Here is a 24103-nt window from a genome sequence, read left to right as displayed (position 1 = left end):
TCACGTGATATATTATCAGGGCAATACCAAGTTACTACAAGGGGTGAGCACGGTTGATGTTCTGTAACTCTACAACTGTAAAATTGACCACAAGACATAGAACTGTTGTGACAGATATTTATACCTAACAATATTGTAATCCAGAAATTATCTATTGAAAATGATCAAGGGGTTCAACCACCATGGAAGAGTGTTTCAGACATAATTTGCTACCCCTCGCCCCTGAGTTTAATAGTCTCGTCCAAAGACGAGCCTTTCAGCCAGGCCTGCCTTTCCGAGGCCAAGACGCGACGCGACCACTCATCCATCAACCGTGTTCCTTGAATTCCTCGCCGTCTTTCTTCCTGGGTCGACATAAGTTCTGCCACTGACGACACCAAAAGCCAAGGTCAGTATTTGTTTATTTTGAAAGTCAAATACTTTGCTGCAATGGAGTTAAACATAGCCAGAGTGGTCGGAAGTTTGATAATTTACCACTTGTTGTGTAAAAATAATAATTTATATTTGAAAAATCCACCAGTCTAGAGTATCTGTACCCAAGGTATAATGTTCTTACTGTACCCAGTGAGGTCCCGTTATATACAAGCCAAATTCCTAGATTTTACTATAAATTTTAGCGACGCAGTGTGGTGATAGAGATCAAAGCGCGTGTGGGTTTGAAAGAGATCAAAGAGGCGACGAAAGGCGCGAAAAATCGTGGACAGTGGGCCGAGGCAAGCAAGCAGGGAATTTCGATCCGCGATATTTTAGAAATCCTTCAGTTGAAACAACGACACTTATTCGAGAACTTGATCTCAAAAATACGCCACAACACGACCAGTGGGAACAGGGCCAAAGAGATTAAGGTCGGGAGCTGTAATTTCACCAGACATTTTTGTTCGGCAAAACAATAGCAAGGTGTTGGTGGCGCCAGTAGTGTAACTTGACTTTTCACACTCCACCGTGACTTGAAGGCTGTGAAAGGCCCAGGCGGACCCCAGCAACGAATGAAATACCTTTATTTACATTTGTACAATAAACAGGGGAAAATACGGCAATGACACTTACATACTAATGTCATCTACTATTTAGAGGATGATAGATAAAAGAACAATTAAACAGGGTACAAATACTACAATATTACTTCAAAATCTAAATAAAAATAGTGATTGTCTGAGACTATCGCTATGTCTAAAACTATATCTGAAGGGTTTGACTTTGACTATTCTCTTTTCAAGCATGACTGCGATATCGATCCACGCAAAGTGACTTTAGTATTTATATAAACTTCGTTATAGAGTTTTAGACTACCTTCGAAGACTTGAGCATATATACTTTTTTTCACCAAACGACACAGATGAATGCTGGCAGCACACGACGTGGACGAGTTAGCAAGAGAGAGGTGTACCTGCTTGAGCCAGGGACAACAAGTATTCCCAGAGGGGACGCGCGGGCTGCCTTGTGGGCAAATGGACATGCCCAAGAAGTGGAGATCACAAGAACAGATAACTCAGCCCAGCTGCTGGACACCATTCACAACAAGTATGCCAGCGCCAGGATAGATCTGAGGTGAGGTTAAGGCGCAGTACAGTTTACACGAACAGATTGATAATAAACTGACATTTGAATTAGTAGTTAAACAGCCACTCCATTTTTACCTTGACCATTAGGTCCTAGGGTATTGTTTGTTTGTGTGTGCGTGCATGTGTGTGTGTTGGCCTTTTTCTTTCACAGAAAATACTGCCCTGTGTCACACCCATGTCAAATCTAGCAACATCCATTCTTTTTTGGTTCATATGAACACTAAAATGGACTATTTCTGTGCACGACTTGGGGGGGGGGGCGTTTTGGTAGACAGCTTTTAATTGACAACACATACAATGGCAGAAACCTTCAAATCTGATTATCATTAGTCCAGCATTTTCAATGAACCTACATCACCTTTGCAGTGACCTAAGCTTTCCATGCAATTTCTGACCACTTTCAAGCACCCATTATACACACTGCTCATAGGTAAATAGTGTGTATAATGCTAACATCACACTTTTGCTGGAAAACAATGTACCAGCACCCCCAAAATCACCAAGCAAAATGTACTGGTAGATAATATTTGAACATGATTTTGCCAAACCTAACCCAGATATGGAGCTTAGGACTGGGTATTATTAAGCTTATCTTCATTGACACAGACAGTATTATAAACTTTCTATTTATAACAATGAATGTAATGTGTATGATAGTTGTGTAAACATGTACTAGATTTCCTTAACATAAGCTGTTTGTTCACAACTTGTCAGGAGCATGCCATGGCAGTACATGTCGATCGTGGGACACAACACCCTTGTCCCATACCTGAACACTGTAAATGGGACCCGACTATTGAACACACTATGCAAAAGGCAGAGTCGATGCTTCTACATCAGAAAGAGGGAAGCAAGTGATGATGACGAAGAGCCCGGTCCCCAGGAACCAGCAGACCTACCTGGGCAGGTGATATAAAACGCAGCTAATACACATTAGTTGTACTTCCTTTTAATTCAAACAGAAACCCTCCATTAGATTATTATCTGACATGTCTACCTATTCTGAGAATATTGTGATGCAACAATAACTTGGTGCACACACAAGGCATTGTTCATGATAATTGATTATCCAAGTGAATGAAACACATGGCTAAAATGTTCATACAGTTACAATTGATGGAATAGGATAATGCCCTAGAAAAATGAACAGAAACAGAAAAAAATGCAATTTTTTTAAACATCTGTGTACATAATATCACCAGGGTACATAATATCACCACCTTGAGAAACAGTGTGCTTAAAGATATTTTTACTGCAACATACTTTTGGTATGCACTCCTACATACCTCAAATGTAGGACCATGTAGTAAAAATCTCTTCAAAATTTAGATAGTACTACTACTTCTCAAGGTGGTGATATTATGTACCCTGGTGATATTATGTACACAGATGTACTCTCATGAAGGACTAATATAGCAACTATGACTGTGATACTATAGATTGTGCTGTTGTTCAGGATTAGACATTGAATCCTTCTTACCATAGAATACCAGTGTCAGCATAATGTTGTGAAAGACTTAAGAGAAGAGAAGAACAGACGACTGGCAAATCAAGAGATGACACGTATGTGATATATGATAACATAATGTATATTATCATGTTTTTCAGGGACCTGACATCAACAATCAGAATGGCAATGACATAGTAATAATCGATGACGAGCCGGCATGTGAGTGTTGACTTCATGACATTTCCTTTCGTTTCAAATTGGGCATTACTAATCTCTTATGCTATGTAGATGACATCGCTCTGCTCGATAATTTAACTACACGTAGTTAAAGTTAAGAAACAAAAAATATCACCCCACTGAAACTGTTGTTTAACTGTTGTGCAGCAGAATTTAGCCCTGCTTGATGGACTTGTCTTTAACTTATTATATTTCCATAGCAGAACTTGATGATGTTTGTATGCATGATGTCAGCTAGCACATTGTAAACTATTGAACTTCAATATTTGTATCATATAAACCTCTAGTTGAAAACCAAAGAACTGAAATAATGTTGTGAATTTAAATAATATTTCTGCCTATATTTGATGGCCAAATTATTCCATAAATCATCTTTGAACAGATCAAATTTTATTGATTGTACTGCAGTACTTGATGCACAAGATGTGGCAGATGAGTCACCCAATGAGTCACCGGAGACGATAGAGGGGAGTGTGTTTGAAGGTAAAGAAAGTATCTGTCACATTACACTGGTTCAGGATGTTCACTTTATGTATTTCAGATGTTCTTAAGTGTTAATGAAGGGCAACCATATCATTGCCTGCCAGTGAAACTACTTTAATTGTTTTCTTGTTTTAGTATTGATGTCTACTGAACATGCACAACATTCTTTAATGGGATTGAGGCTGTTGTCATCTATTAAATAAAAGTTACAGTCATAAAGTTGTCTGTGTACAAAATTGTCTTGGATGAAACACAATCTTTAAATCAACAAAGCATTTATAGAACAAGAAAACTGACTGTCTCCCTTTAAAACAGATGCTGTAGAGTTCGGCACACTTGACAGCTTGACCCCTCCCCTGGACATGCTTGAAGGTACGTATATCAGATCCGTGAGATTAACATTAAAACAGCATTCTTAAGGTCTAGGAAAAATGTTGGGTTTGCAGTTTCCCAGCTGCCCATAATAAATACCCACTGACCCTCAGCCTTTTTTCGCCGACTGCTGGTATCCGTATGGCTATTATTCAATGTTGATAACGACTTGAAATATTGAAATATCTCCCGGAATACAGGTTTTGCCGGTCCACACACCGCAGCACTGTTGACTGCAGCAGCAGGGGTAAAACGTCCCTGGCCCGTACCCCTTTCACTTGCAGCGGTAAGACATTAATCTGTTAAATTGTGAAATAAATCTGCTTGTAGTGTCATTTACTGTTGAAAACTCATTGGCATCACCAAGATGTCCACACTAAAATACACACTATTCACATTTATGACCTTTGCTCAGGCGAGAGATATCTGCAGGAGACAGCAGAGGCCGCTTGTCATCATCTTTGGGATGACAGACACTGCAGCTGGAACAAGGTTAGTTCAAATTATTACCTCCCCGCGGGAAAATTATACTATCGTGCGAACCATTTCTGTCAGCAGCTGTTTCTCGCGATCGGCTGGACAGATCTGTCTGGGGTTCGGTGTACGTATTGCTGCAGATGATGCAGAACATTTTTGTTTAATTGCATATGTGTTTATGGGCGTCGAAATAAAAGGTGTTTAAGTGCTCCAGACACCCCCGCCGTGCTGAAAATGATAATTTCCCTGTTGTTAAGGATTGGGGCGAGTGCACTTTTGGGTCTAACCATTCAAAAATGGGTCAAACAGGAGGGGTGTCTGGTTCCGATATGAATTTTGTTTCCGATCTACCGTAGGCGCCGGAAGGGGGTCAGTGATTCATGTTTAAATGTAGACGCTAGGCTCTATTTGGCAAAGTCTGTAGCAGTAAGTGACGATGATAGTTATTTTAGATCAGTGATTCATGTTTAAAATGGTAGAGAACTGATTTTTTTATTTGGCACAGTATTTCGGGTCATTATTGTTAACGTTGTTTGATTGTTGCACAATGTATCAATTTTGGTTGCCATTTTGTGTTTTACCGATCGTTCTTGTGGTCGGCTATTATATGACGGCGCGGGATGTCGGCGCGGGAAAGGTGGCGCGTGATGGCGGCGCGTGTTTATGCGTGTTTGTGTGACGGTGACGGTGCTACACACAAAGAAATAACCTAAACCAATAGAATAAAAAAAAACAGGATGTTTGAAATCTGTGATTACTTGTTTTCCACACTAAAATACACACTATTCACATTTATGACCTTTGCTCAGGCGAGAGATATCTGCAGGAGACAGCAGAGGCCGCTTGTCATCATCTTTGGGATGACAGACACTGCAGCTGGAACAAGGTTAGTTCAAATTATTACCTCCCCGCAGAAAATTATACTATCGTGCGAACCATTTCTGTCAGCAGCTGTTTCTCGTGATCGGCTGGACAGATCTGTCTGGGGTTCGGTGTACGTATTGCTGCAGATGATGCAGAACATTTTTGTTTAATTGCATATGTGTTTATGGGCGTCGAAATAAAAGGTGTTTAAGTGCTCCAGACACCCCCGCCGTGCTGAAAATGGTTATTTCCCTGTTGTTAAGGATTGGGGCGAGTGCACTTTTGGGTCTAACCATTCAAAAATGGGTCAAACAGAGGGGTGTCTGGTTCCGATATGAATTTTGTTTCCGATCTACCGTAGGCGCCGGAAGGGGGTCAGTGATTCATGTTTAAATGTAGACGCTAGGCTCTATTTGGCAAAGTCTGTAGCAGTAAGTGACGATGATAGTTAACGTTATTTTAGATCAGTGATTCATGTTTAAAATGGTAGAGAACTGATTTTTTTATTTGGCACAGTATTTCGGGTCATTATTGTTAACGTTGTTTGATTGTTGCACAATGTATCAATTTTGGTTGCCATTTTGTGTTTTACCGATCGTTCTTGTGGTCGGCTATTATATGACGGCGCGGGAAAGGTGGCGCGTGATGGCGGCGCGTGTTTATGCGTGTTTGTGTGACAGTGACGGTGCTACACACAAAGAAATAACCTAAACCAATAGAATAAAAAAAAACAGGATGTTTGAAATCTGTGATTACTTGTTTTGCAGTCTAAAATTAGATGAAGGTATCAAAGGTTAATATGTGGAATCAAGCCAAGGAATTGTGCATTTCTGCTTATCATTGTAATTTTTTGCAGTCTTGAGAGGTACACCAGGGACGAGGGGTTCTTGAACCTAGTGAGTCATACGGCAGCAGGCACAGGGAGTCCTGCGCTCCATATACACCTGCTGCCAGGATCAGAAGAGGGCAAAGAGTGTGAGTATTGTGTTACCATGTGCGTAAATATAATTCCTCTGTTCATGTTCTGATTTACATTGTGTCATAATTGTATTAAAAGCTAACTATTAACCACTTGGGTTCTCATTCATACTGTAATAATTGGCTTGACTTAACCAATTTTGTGCAGTGCACTATTGACCCCACTTCCAAGAAATATAGGAAAATTTGTTTTTCTGGTAGAGTGTATTTGCGGTTTGAAAAGGGTCTGAATGGATTGTGATGATATTTTATAAGGTTTATATAATATATATAATATATAATATATAATCTTTTTTTTCTTCAAATATCTGAACATTTTCCCACCTATGTGTCTATTGGCACCAAATGTTTGAGTTAGATACGATACAAAACAAGGACCTAGTGCTGTAATTCTCTGTCATGTTTATGGTAGCCCAAAATATTCTTCATGTTTTTTTCTCTCCAGTCATGGGGAGATATGGCATCACAGAAGCCGAAATGCCAGCACTGGTGGCAATAGCTGACTGGAACTTGCCAGAGTCACCAGTCATAATGAAAAGCAGAGATAATGGTGGGTGATCATTTTCCTGACTCAGATCTTTTTCATTGTCTTCTCGGTTATGGTGTCATTCATGTATTTTTCTCTGAGTAGAAGACTAAATTTTACCTGGCCTGTAGTAGTTAACAGCTGCATAGATGTGCGTTTATAGCATTGAGAAATTATTTTTTAGCTGGGCCAACTGGCCTCAAATATTCTATACCAGAGGTTGAAGCTTGTTTGTAACTGAAAACTAGCTGGTAAATGGTAGCTGTGCACTTAGGGCTAGGTCAGAGGTGCACAGCTAGACCTGAGTTTTCAATGTAGCTGACAGGAAGAAGCTAATGCACCATATTGTTGTTTGCAAAAGCTAATGTACAGCATATTGTTGTTCTTTGCATAACAGGAGAGATGCAGGAGCACATAGACCTTACTGCATTTGTGGCTGGACCTGCCCCCGTGGACGGACCTGCCCCCGTGGACGGACCTGCCCCCGTGGACGGACCTGCCCCTGTGGACGGACCTGCCCCCGTGGACGGACCTGCCTCCGTGGACGGACCTGCCCCTGTGGGTGCGCCCGTTCCCGTGGGTGCGTCTGTTCCCATGGGTGTGCCTGTTCCCGTGGGTGCGCCCGTCCCCGTGGGTGCGCCTGTTCCCGTGGGTGCGCCTGTTCCCGTGGGTGCGCCTGTTCCTGTGAGTGCGCCCTTTCACTTGACCCGACCGATGCTGGGACAGGTGCAGGCACAGTTGCGGGCACAGGCACTTGGGAGATTGTGGATGCATGCACAGGCACAGCTGAGGATGCCGAGGATGCCTGGGCACAGAGTGTGGTCGCATCCATACAGGAGAGCAGCAAACAGCTTCCCTTCACACATGTCACATCACACTTATGTAGCGCGCCCTAGGGGACCACCACAGTGAAAGGTTGTATTGAGGAAAACTAAGTGCAGTAGTATGAAGGAGTTACACAGTTAAGCAGGGGAGCTGTGGGAACACTGACTGCAGAAAAGTTTGATAGGGTACTGAAATACAAGAAACATGTGTAAACATGATGATATAATATTTTCATTGTAAACTTGTTAACAAAATAGATGAAAACATGTTTATTCAGCTTGCTTGTAACACCTAGAATAAAGGCTGGTGGCGGTTTACTTACCTTTTATCATTTTTTTTTAATTTCAAAGAGTAGTATCATAGAAAATGAAGACTTCAACGACAGTGGGTGTGCCTATAGCTATGTCTTACTCTACCATGATTGTAGATGCAACATTCACGTCTGAACTATAACATGAGAAAGTCATAAGAACCCATATGTCCAAAAGAAATGTAAATGTCAGATTGCAATCATATATACATGTACAGAGAGATGGGTGTCAAGTGAAAAGTTGAACCAGACACATAAGCCTGTAATCACCCTGTGGTCCTCAGGAGCACATTTTTGCCACACTCAGCATAATAAAACTCTCATTAGATAAATTCAACTTCTCGTGGTCCGGTGTCTTTATACGGGCACTTAACTGGTAATTCTGGGTCATTATACGATCTAATTAGACCAAATTCTATACGATATGTTTTTCAATGGAAGGTTTGTCTTGTTGCATTGGGAATATAAACTTTTCAACGGTGCTGTTTGAAGGAGGCAAAAGTTTTGTACAAACCTACCCCGGTATCCAGTAATAGGTTTTGTATGAACCTATACAGTTCATTTCTCTCTTAACTACAAAGTGATATCCGTCCTCTATACAATTCAATATTTAAGTTACATAATCTTTCCAGAAAGGCGGTACTAAAAGTAAAAGTGAAGTAACATGAAACTCACCCTACAAATATAAGAAATATTAAAGAGGAAGAGATAGATCATATTAACTACTCATGTGTCCAATCTGACTAACTAGTTGATTAATGGCCAATACACATCCCATTTTCGAAGGTGGTAATGAGTCCCTCCCCCCTATAGAGTTAATCCCCGCCCAACCTGGCCGTAAGCTCCGACCGTGTTTTAAGGCTCGACCGTGTTTTAAGGCTCGACCGTGTTTTAAAGCTCCGACCGTGTTTTAAGGCTCGACCGTGTTTTAAAGCTCCGACCGTGTTTTAAGGCTCGACCGTGTTTTAAGGCTCGACCGTGTTCCGCCGATCGATCGATCGACGGATGGCGTCGTCGGGTCGTCGTACCGACTGTGGCAACGGCGGGCTGTCGGTCCCGTAATTCGCCACCGACAACGTACCGATAACATACTTTGATGTCGGACTGAAAAATCAATCCTTAGGCCGTCAACTTGACTTTAGCCGAATTTACTTCCTGTGGCCTAAGTAGTTTTAGCAGTAACAGTAGCGTTGCCCAGGGACACTTAGCGTAAATCCAATCTTCAAGTTGCTGTGCAGAAGCCGATAAGGTCTCCTTCACGATCGTTATGTGATAATTATATTAATGAAGAAGCTGTTACATGTTGCTCCAGGCCTTCTGACATTTAAAACCAGTGCGTGTTAGATGCAATCAAGTCGTAATATTTTTTACATATTCTTGTTATCTATAATTAGGATACATTTTCATTTACAAAGCTGTGGTGTTCCTTTTTTGCCATCTCTCTGGCCTCATTCCCAACAGGATAAAATTGCCCGGATTGAACCGAATTGATTCGGTTTAAACCGGCTTCGATCCTGCTTCGAGCCGGATCAAAGCGAATCTGTTCGGCTCGATCCGGACAATTTTATCAAGTAGGAATGAGGCCTCTGAAATGACGACACTTAAAGTGATGGAAAATCCTAATTCTATCCCAAAGTACAAGGATGAAAACTACCAAGAACATCAGATTTTGTTAATGTCTCGTTACCCGTGTTAGACTGGCCTAAGGCCACACCGATTTAATTTTATGAAAGACATCCTCTGAAGACCCCCAAACTAGTGCGCGCGGGCGAATAAAAAAAATTCCGGCCAAAAATAACAATGCTACTAAACCACAGGAATACAAAGCTGGTATTGTGAATTCGCGACAGTACTTAGCAACGTATACGACAAGCCGGCACATGCTGGTTTTTTGCGGCATTTATGAATCGGTACTGTACTGAAGTACTGAGATCTTGAGTCGTGGACTTTCGAATTCGATAGCCTGGGTGCCCGGCTCCGTTTTGTCGCTGACTACCATGGACTACCCAGGCCTAGAGCCAGGACAGAGCCTCGATGGAGGTGATTTTTTTTTAGGGCGACAGGCAAAAATCAATGCGCGCGCGGATGTCATCCATAAAATTAAGTCAGTGTAGCCTAATACTTCAAAAGCGGTACTATTAACATGTTGACGAGTGTGAACAAAAGCATGCACGGAAGGATACAAATAAGTTACAGCACGCTCATAGCATAATCTAATTCATTACGCATTACCCAAGTTCGCAACCGTGTCCCTCGTGGGATTAATTATCAATGGTGGAAATATTTCGTTTCAATTAAATACAAGCCACAAGGGAACGGGTACAATACCCTATTATGTATTCTAGCACAATTGGATCCTACACTATATCAGCGTATTGGGAGAGCGCCGACGCGCAATAATTTTTACACGGGCTACTACAGGTTTGACATCTTGACGTACATTCAAAAAAGAAATGTTCAATATATTCAACAGAATCACAGACAGCACACCTATAATAATTGCTTGACCCTTATTGGATATATATTGTGTAAAATCTTCCATTGTAATGACCGCAATTTTGTCTAAATTTAGAGTTGATTGAATGCTTCGAGAAGCGAAAACAAAGAATATTGTAATGTAGCGTGCCTCATTTGTCTTGTTTGAAATACCCGCCCATAAACATCAGCCTCCAAAGGTCATGTTGTTTGATAGTGAAGTCGCAAGGTGGCATTTCACTCACGTGAGCTGATCTTGTTCTCCATACCTAAACTCTATATCCCCTTGATTCATGTTCAATGTGTGAATATCTGATCTTTTAACAGCCCATCCCAAATTTGACGTGCGTCAAATCAGAATGCTCTGTTAGTAGTGAAGTAGAGCTTACCATTAACCGTTAGCCCATCTAAACTTCTGGTAACATCATTTTATCACATTGATAATATGGTAGGATAATTCGTCTTCCACTGTCTCGGAAAAAGAAGTCGAACCCAATAAGTTGAAATTTAGTATTCAGTAGTTGGAGTAGTCACAATCATACTATATTGTTATCCATTGCCCATCCTTTATTTTCATGTTACATGTACTTGCAATTAGCCTACGGCAGGAACTTGCAATAAATTAAACCTTCCGTTTTCTAAACCTTCCGTAATCTATATACAGATATAAGAATTGTTCATGACTGTTGTGACATTTTCGGTTGCAGCAGTCAGGGAGCCTTGAACAACACAGATAAGCTCCTTGTGCAACGAAATACAGGTATCAGAGCAGCAACTATTAAATGCGTATTTGCACTAAACCATGTGCAAGTTGTGCTCATGATAGAAAAACAAGGAAGATAGAACAAGGCACTCATTGACTACACCCGTCTGAGACAGTTATACACTAGTGATCAGAACCCCTATACTTAAAACTACAGACATTGGAATGTTCAGAAATACTACCTATCAGAAACCGCACCGCCATTCTATACAGAGCAGTCAGTATATTTATAACATTTTACGCATTCCTATAACGCTAATAACTCGGTTATCAAATTTTGAAAGTGAGTAGAAATCTTTCTCATTGACTTGTTCGGCGGTGTAGGGTGTAATCTTCAAAAACGTTGTGTGTTATCTGGCCCTCTAATAAGGTAAACAGGTATAGCTGACCTCTTATTGTGTGATAAATGTGTAGCTGTCACCTGGCCATTTAGCGGGCCCACAGACTACGTCACAGTTGCGTGACTCCGAAGTTAAAATGCAGCAAAGCTCTAAATGCCATACCCACGTCATTAGTTAAGCCAGGGTGTCTTTTACAGTCAAAACAACTGACACGTGGACTGCTATCAAGAAAAAAAGCTATGTTTATGCTGGATAAATCTGCTGAGAGAAAGATCTAGCCCGTCTGTGAGGCAAGATCTAGAAAACCATCCACGTAACCTTTTCGGGAGACAAAAAGTTGACGGACAAGTCAGTGTTTAGTGATGTATATGATGAGTGAGTTAACAAAGGTCATTGAATGGGATAATGACTGAGAGTAGTCTTAAAACCACAGGTTTCACCCTGTGTGTTGAAGTAAAATCTGACAGGGCATTCAGAGAACGTACCGAACACGGTTAATCATTGGGTAAAGCCAGCCCGTACAATGCTCCACATCCTGTCGGAACGCCTTGCTGACGTGGGGGCCTGAGTTTTACATTTTTGTCCCCTTTATTCAAAGCTTAGTCACCACGAGTCTGAATTACACGAAGGCAGAATTTGCCAACGGTGTATGCATCATGTAAACGTGGTTTGTTGATTCGTTGCTGTAGAAAAAAACATCATAATATTGCATGAAAGCCCCGTCAGTACACCACCCAGATTATGCACACTTTGATGAAAAATTGGTCATCTTAGAAGAACTACGGCACCTGAGAAAAAGTTATGGGTTTGGAGGTCGTGAGGTTAAGGTTCTAAGGTTCGTTTGGAAGGTATAGAAAGACCCGAAGGCCGATGTGTGTGGTGTACGTGCAGCGCTGAGCATCAACTATGCAATTCTTCAAATAATATTGGGAAGGGGAGGGGATGGGTATAACACTATGCCATGGTGTCGATCTTGGCATATTTGTAGGAACAACAATTATATCAAGATGGAGTGTACGTCAACGGCAAGTTATGTTTGTATTTTTACAATTAAACCACAATTACAGAGTCAAATCTGCATTCGTAATATAAACCTTCCAGACACGTCTCTAGGACGAAACCTTTGTGCAAAAGTGCCATAATAACCTAAGGACATTTTGATACTGTTCCGCTTGATCAAGCCAATCTTTTCACAATAAACACAAATGAATTTATAGATGTCATTTCAAAGGGCGGAGAAATTCTAAAAGTAAAAAGTCATCATTGACTCATCATATAGAGAGTAGATGGGACAAAATGGAAAAAGCTTTGATACATCTTCTCTTTATTTGTGATATACATGTTCCCTTACCATTCTGTTCTGAAAAGTTTCCTCACCTGCGGCATTAGCCACCACTCTTACAGCCTTGAAAATCTTAATTTGTGTATTTGGATTCAGTGACCCATGTAAGTTCTGCTGCTTTCTCAATAGAGTGGTTTCTTTCGCAACTGTTTGGCACACATGCAGTGTACCCGGGACAATACGCTTGGAAAAAATGAGGTGGGGGCAGGGTTGGACAAGTTTTCAAAAATCCACTTGCCTTATCGGGCAAGTACATGGTCATTTCCACTTACCCGAACCAACTTTTTACTTCCCCAAAATATGACACATTTCTATGCATTTTACTAGCAGAAAGAGTTTATAATGTTGGGTGCTTTATTTATCAAAATTGTTTAAAACTTGGTTGAAATACTGCAGGGGCTGATACTTTGCATCCAAAAAAATGTACTTGCCCAATCGGGCAAGTACTGGGGAATATTTACTTGCCCGAACAGTGCTTTTACTTGCCCTGGGCAAGTGAGCAATGGGACTTGTCCAACCCTGGGTGGGGGGTTCTATATGTTGACCTTTTCAAATCGATTTGTTTTGTCTTTCTGTAAAATTCCCAAACGGACACCCGATAATGATTTTCTTGATGAAATCATTGAGATACCCTCCTCTCACACACTTGCTCGGGTAAAAGACATATTAAGTCTACCGCCCCATAACTACTGAACGCTCCCCACAGCTGAATTATACAGCTGTTAATCTGAAGTTAAGATCTGTGGATAAATGCCCGACAGGGCAGCACCGGAAGGCTCGTCATGCACTTTACGTCACACCCAATTAAACACTATCGTCCCACCAAACACAGAAAAACTTCGGCACTCTCTGAACCACTTATAATTACAAAACTGCACAAGATTCAATATGATGACATGTTGTATCATGTTGTATTAGAACTGTGTGGTTTATTTAGTTCAGACCCATTCAACCATTTCTTTGGTGAAACAGTGAGAACGAGAAATCTCCAGTGACGATGACAGATTAGTGATTAATGTGGACAGTTCCAACAGCAACTGCGTGATATGCCGAAGGGTAAATCATACCAACAGACAATACACATGTGCAGACAGAGCCGAAAATTGTGCTGCAGTAATTACACTTTCTAACACATTCCCCACACATGTAGCAGGCGTTTTAAATGCGTACAGTCATGTACAGATAAATCTCATTGAAACAATACAACTGATCCTTGAAGAATTTGTTTTAAACCGTGATGGCTGGTATTTTGTGTCCGAAGATTCTTCCAAAGTTGTCCCCTGCTATAGGCCCTCATGTGGATGTACAGTCCGATCCTTAACCTAGAGGTCCTATGGCAGTATGGACAAGCCAAACTCTGTCCTGATGTTTTAAACTGTAAGAATTAAGCAATAGCCTCTGGCGCACAGTTGGCATGCGAGCAGAATTCTTGGCCAGACTGGAACTGATTTTTATCACGATAGTTTGTCATCATGAGAATATAAAAAAAATTCCTTCTGAATTCACTGTAGGTCAAACAGGTTAACTCCTTTGATTTGCAATGAGAAAAAAAAATGTCGGCCTAGTTAAGTTTAAAACTAATTGATTGCCTGCTTAACAACAAAGAGTCACATGGCAAGAACTGTGGACAGGATAGGCCCTCAGGCACCCAACCTTGACAAGGATCTTTGGTTTAGGACGCATGCTCACAGTAATTAACAGGTCAGACCTTCGCATGTACAAATGTGTATGTCAACCGATGTGGACGTATCCAATCATTCTTCGGGATCTTTTTTTACTTGTGAATGTCCGAAAACGTTTCTAAAAGTCTTCTTCTTCTTCTGTTATCATGTCACCCTCTTCATAGACTTAAGTAAGACAAACAGAATTGTGGAAAGGTCGTAAAAAAGGAAGACAATTTTGTCGGAGGTTAACGTACGGTAATTATACTTAGCAATTAGTGACTTCGGTCGAACGTGAAACAATTGACTACAATGCCCTGCTCATGTACGCCGTGATTACATAGGAATCACAGTTTTGCGTGTTTCTCTGCCACTATCACTTGTGACCAAAATCAAGCCACTTCAGGATAATTCCTACGCACAGGTTGAAACGTTAACCTAATAAAACACATATACACCCTTGAGTTATCATTATATTATCTTGTCTTTAAAACCAACGACATGTCACCCTCAGAAGGGGTTACAGAATAGTACCTATGAGAGTACGGATCTATCCAAACAATACACGTTGAGACAACGAGACCGGGGCAACGTGCGGATTTAACCGGAGACTAAACCATACGGGCCCGCCTCTGGGCACGCCGACAGCACGGTAGCTTCACACACTCGGCTAATCAAATTGAAGGTGAACTCTTTTGAAGACATTTCTCGAATAAAAAGGGCCTCAGCCTTTCATACTGTTTTCTATACCCAACTATGATGTAAAGCCTGGAGCAGCAGAGAAGTCCCTTTGAAAATGTGACAATATCTGTCAGTCGAAGTGATTACATCAATTGTTTGCCGGCCGCCTATTTGACTCCGACCGGCCTTGGTTAAGGCGTGAACCAACCTTTCAAGTTTTTCAACGCACGTCATTGCAAACGATTAAATTGTGACTTCAGCGACGAAGGATTTGTCCTGTACACCGGGCACGAAAATCTTCCTTACCGCGACTAAAAACTGTGGAAAAAAAACAATTGTAGTTTAGGAATATTTACGCTTGCTGCTATCATCATGTGTATATACTTGGAATGCTGGCGGGTGAAGACCAAAGGTATCTGGAAAAACGTGCCAAGAAACTTGCAACTAGTAACAGCGCTCTTGGCGGTAGTGCTACAACTGGTAGGAGGGGCATCAGCTCAAGGTAGGGCAACTTATTTCATTCTAGATCATAAAGTATCCAAAATTTGACGAGATCAAAAGAATTAGCTGTTTTCTAATGTTCATGATAGTCACCAGCCATATTTTCCAGGCAAAAGTAGAGAATATTATTCTTCATAGCAACTTTTTTTAACGGAATATTTATGAAAACATGCTGCAGTTAGCTGGGCTAATTACGACACTATGACGCATTATGGTCTTCTGGTAATTATGTTGCATTATGTCGCGCGATAGGCAGCTAACTTCATATTCCATATCATTTTTATTTGCTTCCAGCTTTGAGTGAAGTTAACTTTGTTTAGTCAACAAATAACTCATATTTATGTGCCACTGCACCGCAATATGCTCTCAGACTGGGGAACTGATATTGGGCTGATGCGCGTTTGTATAGTCTCCAAGCAGATCCTAGGGTGGCGTATTGGGCCATCTCTGGCCAATGGATACTGCCTGGCCAATTTGATACTGTCTTATCCCTAGGATCTGCTTGGAGATTGTTTTGTGCACAAGAATAGGAGTTTTTCTTGTGTCTTGTGTCTACTTAATATCGAAATGTAGATACTAACATGTGAACCACCTATATAGAACCTGTATACTACATACATTACTTCTATGCAATTCAACTCAACAAGCTAAGCTTGTGGCCATATATGAATGTGCCAATTATTAGGTCGATATAGATGTCAATAATCTCTCTGTATCATAAACGATGAGAAGTAGGGATATATTTACAGCGAATACATGTCAGAATACAGACCCAAAGGTCACTGTATTGTCCATAACTGGTTCATGGACACAGACTTAATCTTATCTATAACACGTGCAGCTTTGTCCTATATAGAATACATAGTGTTGAATCAGGGGATAGATCTAGATGAAGGTCGTAATATTATTGACTTTAGTAGTCTTATATGGAGTCATCTATGAAGAAAAATGTATACATGCTATAGTACTGACTTTAGTAATGACACACTGAATGCAAGTATGACCTACATAGGGTACGTTGGGTCCATTCAGGGTATCTATCTAGAGATGTACATGTACTGACATGTACTGACCTTATCAAAAACACACTGAATGCGGCATTACCTACAGTACATAGAGTTCGTTGAATCGGTTCAGGTATCTAGCTAAAGATTATAAGTCATAATATTGGTTTTAGACTATATTTTCAACATATGCAGCTCCGTGGCCTACATGTATATATACTATAGGATCTAACTTATTGGGCGACTCAGGGCATTAATGTAGGCGAAGGCCTACATGTCATAATATACTATAAACGTGATAGGTAGGTGAATGAATTGATTGATTGATACTTATATCGACTGATTGATTGATTGATCACAGAATCAAAATCAGTGTAAAATAGCTTTGAAATAATTCCATTTCATATCTATCTATGAGTACATCTAACACCCATGTATTTACAATTAGTACCCTCGCCTACAAGGTTATGTTTTTGGTAGGGTTTGTATGTATGTATGTATGTATGTAGGTAGGTAGGTTAAAGGTATGTACGTCTGTCTGTCTGTCTGTCTGTCTGTCTGTCTGTCTGTCTGTATGTATGTGTGGAGTTTAGCACGATAACTCAAGAAGCTATAGATGGACTGTCCGGAAACTTATTAGGTGGCTATATATTGCTGCGACCTCAAAATAGTTAGATTTTCGACCCCCTGGATATGCTTGTAATGGTACTGCGGTGGAACAGTCAGTTTTGATATCTTGTGATCTGGACATTCTAGAGTCACGAATATTGGATGGTAGATAGCTATTTTGCTCGGGAAGAAGTGGTATTGGTCTAGGCCCCCAGCAGTTTGTTCTAGAAGTGCAGAAGCGTTTCTTTAAAAATCTTCAAGGGAGGAGAACTCAAGGAAAGGTTGGTGGATCGTTGTGATTTTTGGTATATAGATAGATTGAGTGATGCTTGCTATAATTAGATAATAATCATGCAAATCAAGATCTAATTTGTATGATCAATTGGGAAATACTACAAATCTGCAGTTTTCCAAGGTATGCCTATGTGTAATTGAGAACCAGAGGAACATGTGCATATGTCAATCATGTAATACCTACTTTGCATATTTAATGAGAAAATTCATGCTCCATAATGGCAACTGCCTGGGATTCCATACCGAATTTAGGTCAAGGTTTAACATCTTTAAACATGGCTTATTGAAATGATGAGGCACAAACAAGAAGATAACTGAGCGTTGGGCATTAGTAGCTACCATTTACCAGTATTCCCCATGTGTCCCGTATCAATAACATGACTGGAGGTTGTATTTGGCTTCAGCTGTATATAGCTATAGCTGGTTTAAACCCGCAGTTGTTCATATATATTCCAAGTTGTTGCATATCGATTTCAGCTTGTCCGTATTATAAGTTTATATAGGTATAAACAAATCACTTAATCTACTTTTCTGCCGTTGATTCTTAGATAGATATCTTGTTAAATGATGATGATGACGGATTGACAGATATCTTGTACCATAAACCTCTTTATCTATATTTCATATCCATTTCTCTCTTTCTTATAGTCTCTCTGCCCCCCCAGCACACACACACACACACACACACACACACACACACACACACACACACACAAACATACATACACAACACAAAGACAGACACACACACACATTAAAATTAAATATAGAAACAGATGGAGAGAATGAGTATTGTTGTTAACGTTTCATCACGAAACGTTGGTTACTCCCGTTTTAGTGTACAATGTACGAACATACGTAGTCATAAAATGACATCATCAAGACTAAAGAAATTTGCTGTGCCCCAACTATAACTTCTTCACTTCATGGCTCCCTCCCGACAACATTACAATATGGTGGACAGATTTTGACCAATTTTGCTACACTCCCGTTTTAGTGTATAATGTACGAACATACGTAGTCATAAATTGACATCATCAAGACTAAACAAATTTGCTGTGCCCCAACTATAACTTCTTCACTTCATGGCTCCTTCCCGACAACATTACAATATGGTGGACAGATTTTGACCAATTTTGCTACACTGCCATTACGCGGTGTCACGCATCATAAGTAGCGTGTATGATTGTTGTTAATTTTCGTCATCAAAGGTCACAGCCCCACAATACATGGGAAGCTGGCGGATTTTCCATAGAATTTTTGAGTAGATTTACATGTTGGCATAACCTAAACAATCGTGCCATAACAGTGACTCTGTGGAACACAGTTCAGATTTGGCTTTTTGATGAATTTTACCGATCACACGAAATCGGTTTTTAATTTACGTTTTGGACGCCATCTCTGACTCCCGAAGAATGTGTTAAATGCGTCAGAGTAATTTTCCTCTCCAGTGGGTTACTTGTCTGAAAGGGCTTCAGTTACCTTCTGACGGATTCAAAAGTATTCTAGCTACGATAAAGGACGGTTAGAATGTTGTCACATGGGTTTGTGCAATTTTTGTGTGGGTTTCAAGTCTATTCACTTGAGATTTGTTACAAAAGGTTTAGACAAAGCTTAGAGGGCCATCAAAGGTCATATAATTGACAGTCCACTTAATTGAAGCCGCTACAAGGTCACCTACCCCAGAAAAAACGCAAATGCAGCTATAAATTCCTTACTTTCTGAATAAAAAGCAACATTGGCCTTTAGTAATTTTGTATAGGCACTTTTTTGGCAGCCATGGCTACCGATATGAGATATGAGACTAAAATTTAACACGAGTTTATTTAGCGCGTGTAGCTATAGCCTGAAGCCCAGGCGTAACAAAAGACCAATAATCTCACAGATGACTGGTTAGATTCAAGCGTTGACTTAAAAGGTCAGATGAGTGGTCTGTAATTTCAGGCCGGCCGAACGTTTACAGGCCAGACTTTGCACCAAGAAGTGTTTGGTGCCAAACTAGGAAAACAAAAGTACTCGTAAACACACCATTTGTAACAATTACAGAAAAGACAGAAAATCGTACATTATAACCTGTGATTTGACAGGCAAGTGGAAATGCCGGCGCCTTTGGGGTTAAGTTATAGGCCACATTGATTTTTGCCTGCCCCATCCTCCCCCCTAAAAGAACACGTCCTGGGTACCACAATCCCCCGTAGACCATGGTCCTCCGTAGTCCATGGTAGCTAGCGACGGTAACTATAGAGGATGGCACCCAGACTACCGAAGCTCCACGACTCAAGACAGTGCCGATTCATAAACGTGCCGGTAACGTGTCACAGCGATCTCGCCCTCCCGTGATTTCGCCCTCCCAGCTAGTGATTTGGTACCCCCCCCCCCAACTCGCCCACCTTTAGCCATTCCGCCCCCCCAAAAATCAGTTATTTCATCGAAAACTTCCGTTTAAGCATGTCCAAGGACACAGATTTGTTGAATAGTTGAAATCATGGTATTTCGTGGTATTCGGGACATTATGTTGCATGTAAATACTCTCAAAACTATTTTACCAAATCAGCTCAAATCCTGCGTTGTTGAGATGCCTATGCTGTTGAGCATAGCAACAGGGAATATTTCAACAAAGGAGGTTATTTTCTTGTTTGTCGTAAAAGTAACTATGTACTACCGCAAATTCAGAATGCCAGCTTTGTATTCCTGTGGTTTAGCAGCATTTTTTGGCCCTTATTTTTTTTATTCGCCCGCACGCATTAGTTTGTGGGTCTTCATAGGATTTAATCCATAAAATCAAGCTAGTGTGGCCTTAGTTGAACAATTGAAATTGTTCCTCATTCCTCATGCCACGTGTGCGATTTAAAATCCGTTCTTTGTTTCACAACATGTACGTATGGATATAACACAGTATTGTTGTAGAGTGTGGAGGCCATGTGTGCATACGTGGCACAGTGCAGCAAGTTTGGGTCTGGGGTCACCGACAGGATAATTATACCTGCTGCTATATATGGTGATGCTTTTTGTGATAACTAAAAATGCAAGTCACGCAGGTTCAATAATTGTCCTAATGCACTCCCCGTAGGTCGAATTACTGAGCGATTCTGAGTCTCAATCAATGATGAACAGATTTTTAAACGTGTCCTTGTTTTGATATAAGTATGTAGTCTAAAGTACAGTGCAGATACACAGCCAGCTTTAATGCCACGCAGCCTTTCTAGAGCTAAGTCATGCAAGGAGTTGAAACTGGCTGGTAAAAATGGCTATTTTTTTTATTCATCAATACACAACAAAACAGTAGCAAGGACAGTGTGGCACTGCACTCAAGTTTATAACGTATTTTTAGCTCCATACAACAAAATATAATTAACATACAAGCGAATGCAGGATGTTTACCTCCCTACGTTTCTTGGGTAAGAATGGGTGGATGAATATTCTACATTTCCTCATGTTGGGTACTTTTATAAAGATACTACTAGTACTTCAAGTGATGCCATAGTCACTGAGGAGTGAATTTTTTATCAGGGAGAAATGGGTACGAAAATATTCTGTATTTGCTCATATTGCAGACTTTTAGAAATTGACTAACGGTACGTGCTATATTCACTGTAGGGATGTACTTAGCCCCTTGTCTTCTTTTCTTTAGAAAAATACCACTTAGGATGAAGATGAAAATGACAAAGACCCTACACACACACACACACACTCATAACATTACCATCTTATTGGAGATACATATTAATAATACGAATTTTATTGACCCCTCTATTAAGACTGTTCAACAATACATTTTCGAATGGAATTTTTCCAAAAACGTGGTCTAGAAGCGAAAAGATGACCCAAATAATTATCGTGGGATCGCCATTAACAGCTGCTTAGGAAAGCTTTCCTCCTCAATACTAAACAAAAGACTGTCAACCTTCTTTGAAGAAAATGAAATCATAAAACCAAACCAAACAGGATTCAGAAAAAACTACTTCATACTGAAATATCTAAAGAGACACTGTCTGGTAAACGTTTATTCGCTTGTTTGTCGACCTATCAAAAGCCTTTGACTCTATTTGGCATTAGGAACTGCTATGCAAACTTCTCTCCAACGGTATTTCAGGCAAACTATTCGACATAATCAAAATCTTATACAACCAGTCGGAAGCCAGGGTCAAAACTAGGAATGGCATGAGCGAAACCTCAGATAACATCTTCATATTGAAAAATCTAAAGACACACAGTCTTGTAAACGTTTATTCGCTTGTTTTGTCGACCTATCAAAAGCCTTTGACTCCATTTGGCATGAGGGACTGCTATGCAAACTTCTCTCCAACGGGCATGATCATTCTCGTACTCGTGCGAACTGCACTGTACAGTCGAACCGTTGCTGCCACGTAGTTTCCTCTCTTTATTCACAGGTAACAATAAGACGAAACTACATGTCTTAAAAGGCCCTTTCTTTACAAAGACAAGAAAAAAAAAACACCTGAGCTGTGGCTAACAGTACATTCTGTACCCAAGACATGACGAAACACATTTTGATAAGATTGCTGGAATGCCAGCAGTTAGTAGCTTAGGGCATTTGACATGTTGAATACTTTCTCTGGTCACAGCCTTAAAGTTGAAGGACGATATGGGTGCGGTTTGATTTTCTCACTCTGGTCCGCATGACCCCCCTCCCCCTCATTGCGTAGATTCATAATAATACATCTGCACATGTATTTGAGACTTTTCTTAAATATCAGGATCCCTTTCCATCCAGATTATATTCAACCCATGTGGCGTCTGGCGACGTTTAATGTATTTTTTGTATACTAGTATCTCAAAGATTTTACTATTTGTACATGTAGTATATTCTGATACAATGTACATGAACAGGTACAAGGATAACACTATCATGATGCCACGTTATACTAGATGTGGTTGAACCATAGTTGGAATTTGTAAAAGGTTGATATAAGTAATCCATTTATGGACATAACTGTCATGTGCACGATACAGATACACAAGAAGACAGCTAATCAAGCAAATGGATAATTTGTTGGCTGTTTAATGAATAGACCCAATTTACCCCAAGAACACATTTCATTGTTAAACAAACATGGCTCTAAACTCTGATGGTTAAACAAAGGTTTACTGACTATGAAATAAAGACTAAGCTTTAACTTCCAACACTTAGATTACAGAATTGGGACTTACCCCAAGTTTTCGGTTGACTCGGTTGACCAAAAGAGTAAATGAAATGGAATTCAGCTCCGGATCCACTACAATAAGTTTTGGTGAACTGCAGATGAATTCAATAAAATAATGCTCGGAGATACAGATATAAACTTCAGTTTGTTATATCAAGGACATGTCAATGGTCATATAAACAAACTTCAGTAAACCTTTGCATGAAAGTCCATCTGTGTTGGTACAAGTCATTATGAAATAAATACTAAGCTTTAACTTCCAACACTTAGATAACAAAATTAGGACTTACCCCAAATTTTCGGTTGACTCCATCAACCTTGTTCACGGATTGGACCCGTCTACTCTTGGAACGTGACGTCAGAGACACGTGACCGCAGTAGCGGGTCGTACGTGCCAGATAACTTGTGTCGCCCCCCGTCTCTGGTCAGGGTAGGTCTGTGAGCTCTTATCCTCCTTCACTCCTCTTGCAAAGAAGTCCGATTCAGAATCAAGGATTTTGACCCCTTCCAGAGTCTAGAGATACCGAGTGTCCCGGAGATTCAATGTGAATATGTTGTGAGACCTCTGAGTTTACAGAACTAGGACGTTGATGTTCCAGGAATCTCGTTTTTAATGCACGTTCTCTCTCGCCTATGTCTGTCTCCTTACACGGACCCTTCCTGGTTTGACCCTGGCACTTGATGTGGTTCACTACTCCCACATCTGTTTTCCTTTGGAGTTTTGTCTTTTGGTGCCACCAGAATATTTCTAAGTGTGCGAGTGGGTCTAAAGCAGGTCTTAAAACCGTACTTGTTGAAGATCCTCCGAAGGGCCTCAGAGGTACCCTTGGAATATGGTAAGACTACTAGTCCTCTATTAGGTTTTGAGGAAGAGGACTGATTCTTTGTGGTACTATCTAAGGGTTTGGGTGTACTGGTCTTCCTGATGACCCAATCGGGGTAACCACACTGCTTTAATGCCTGAGTCACGTGCTCTTTTTCTGTCTCTTAGTCCTGGGTATCAGTATTAGCCATATGAAATAAGGTTTTTACGACACCGATCTTATGGTCTAGGGGGTGATTTGAAGAAGTTTAAATATTGGTCAGTGTGTGTTTTCTTCCTGTATATATCTTAACCTATAGTGAACCGTCTTCTTGTATGACAGTGAGTGTGTCCAGGAAAGGTAGGGACTTGTTTTGTTCA

General features: G+C 40.6%; 2 protein-coding genes across 2 annotated transcripts; both read left to right on the top strand.

Annotated features, from left to right (window-relative positions):
- Positions 1–275: 275 nt before the first annotated feature.
- On the top strand, positions 276–4958 carry LOC109461755. The gene is made up of 9 exons (XM_019758147.1): positions 276–388; positions 1337–1548; positions 2277–2469; positions 3171–3231; positions 3658–3732; positions 4048–4104; positions 4305–4390; positions 4520–4726; positions 4938–4958. Exons 2-9 carry the CDS (start codon positions 1337–1339, stop codon positions 4956–4958), a joined length of 912 nt encoding a protein of 303 aa, XP_019613706.1. The 5' UTR covers positions 276–388.
- A 418-nt stretch (positions 4959–5376) lies between these two features.
- On the top strand, positions 5377–8398 carry LOC109461780 (nischarin-like). The gene is made up of 4 exons (XM_019758177.1): positions 5377–5467; positions 6302–6420; positions 6869–6973; positions 7347–8398. The coding sequence occupies exons 1-4, from the start codon at positions 5442–5444 to the stop codon at positions 7859–7861; spliced, it is 765 nt and encodes a 254-aa protein (XP_019613736.1). The 5' UTR covers positions 5377–5441; the 3' UTR covers positions 7862–8398.
- Positions 8399–24103: the final 15705 nt, after the last annotated feature.

Source organism: Branchiostoma belcheri, unplaced genomic scaffold, assembly GCF_001625305.1.
Source record: "Branchiostoma belcheri isolate BF01 breed outbred unplaced genomic scaffold, Haploidv18h27 scaffold96, whole genome shotgun sequence".
NCBI classification, from domain to species: Eukaryota; Metazoa; Chordata; class Leptocardii; order Amphioxiformes; family Branchiostomatidae; genus Branchiostoma; species Branchiostoma belcheri.
Note: the sequence above shows the minus strand (reverse complement) of the source record. Positions and strands in the feature narration are given on the sequence as shown.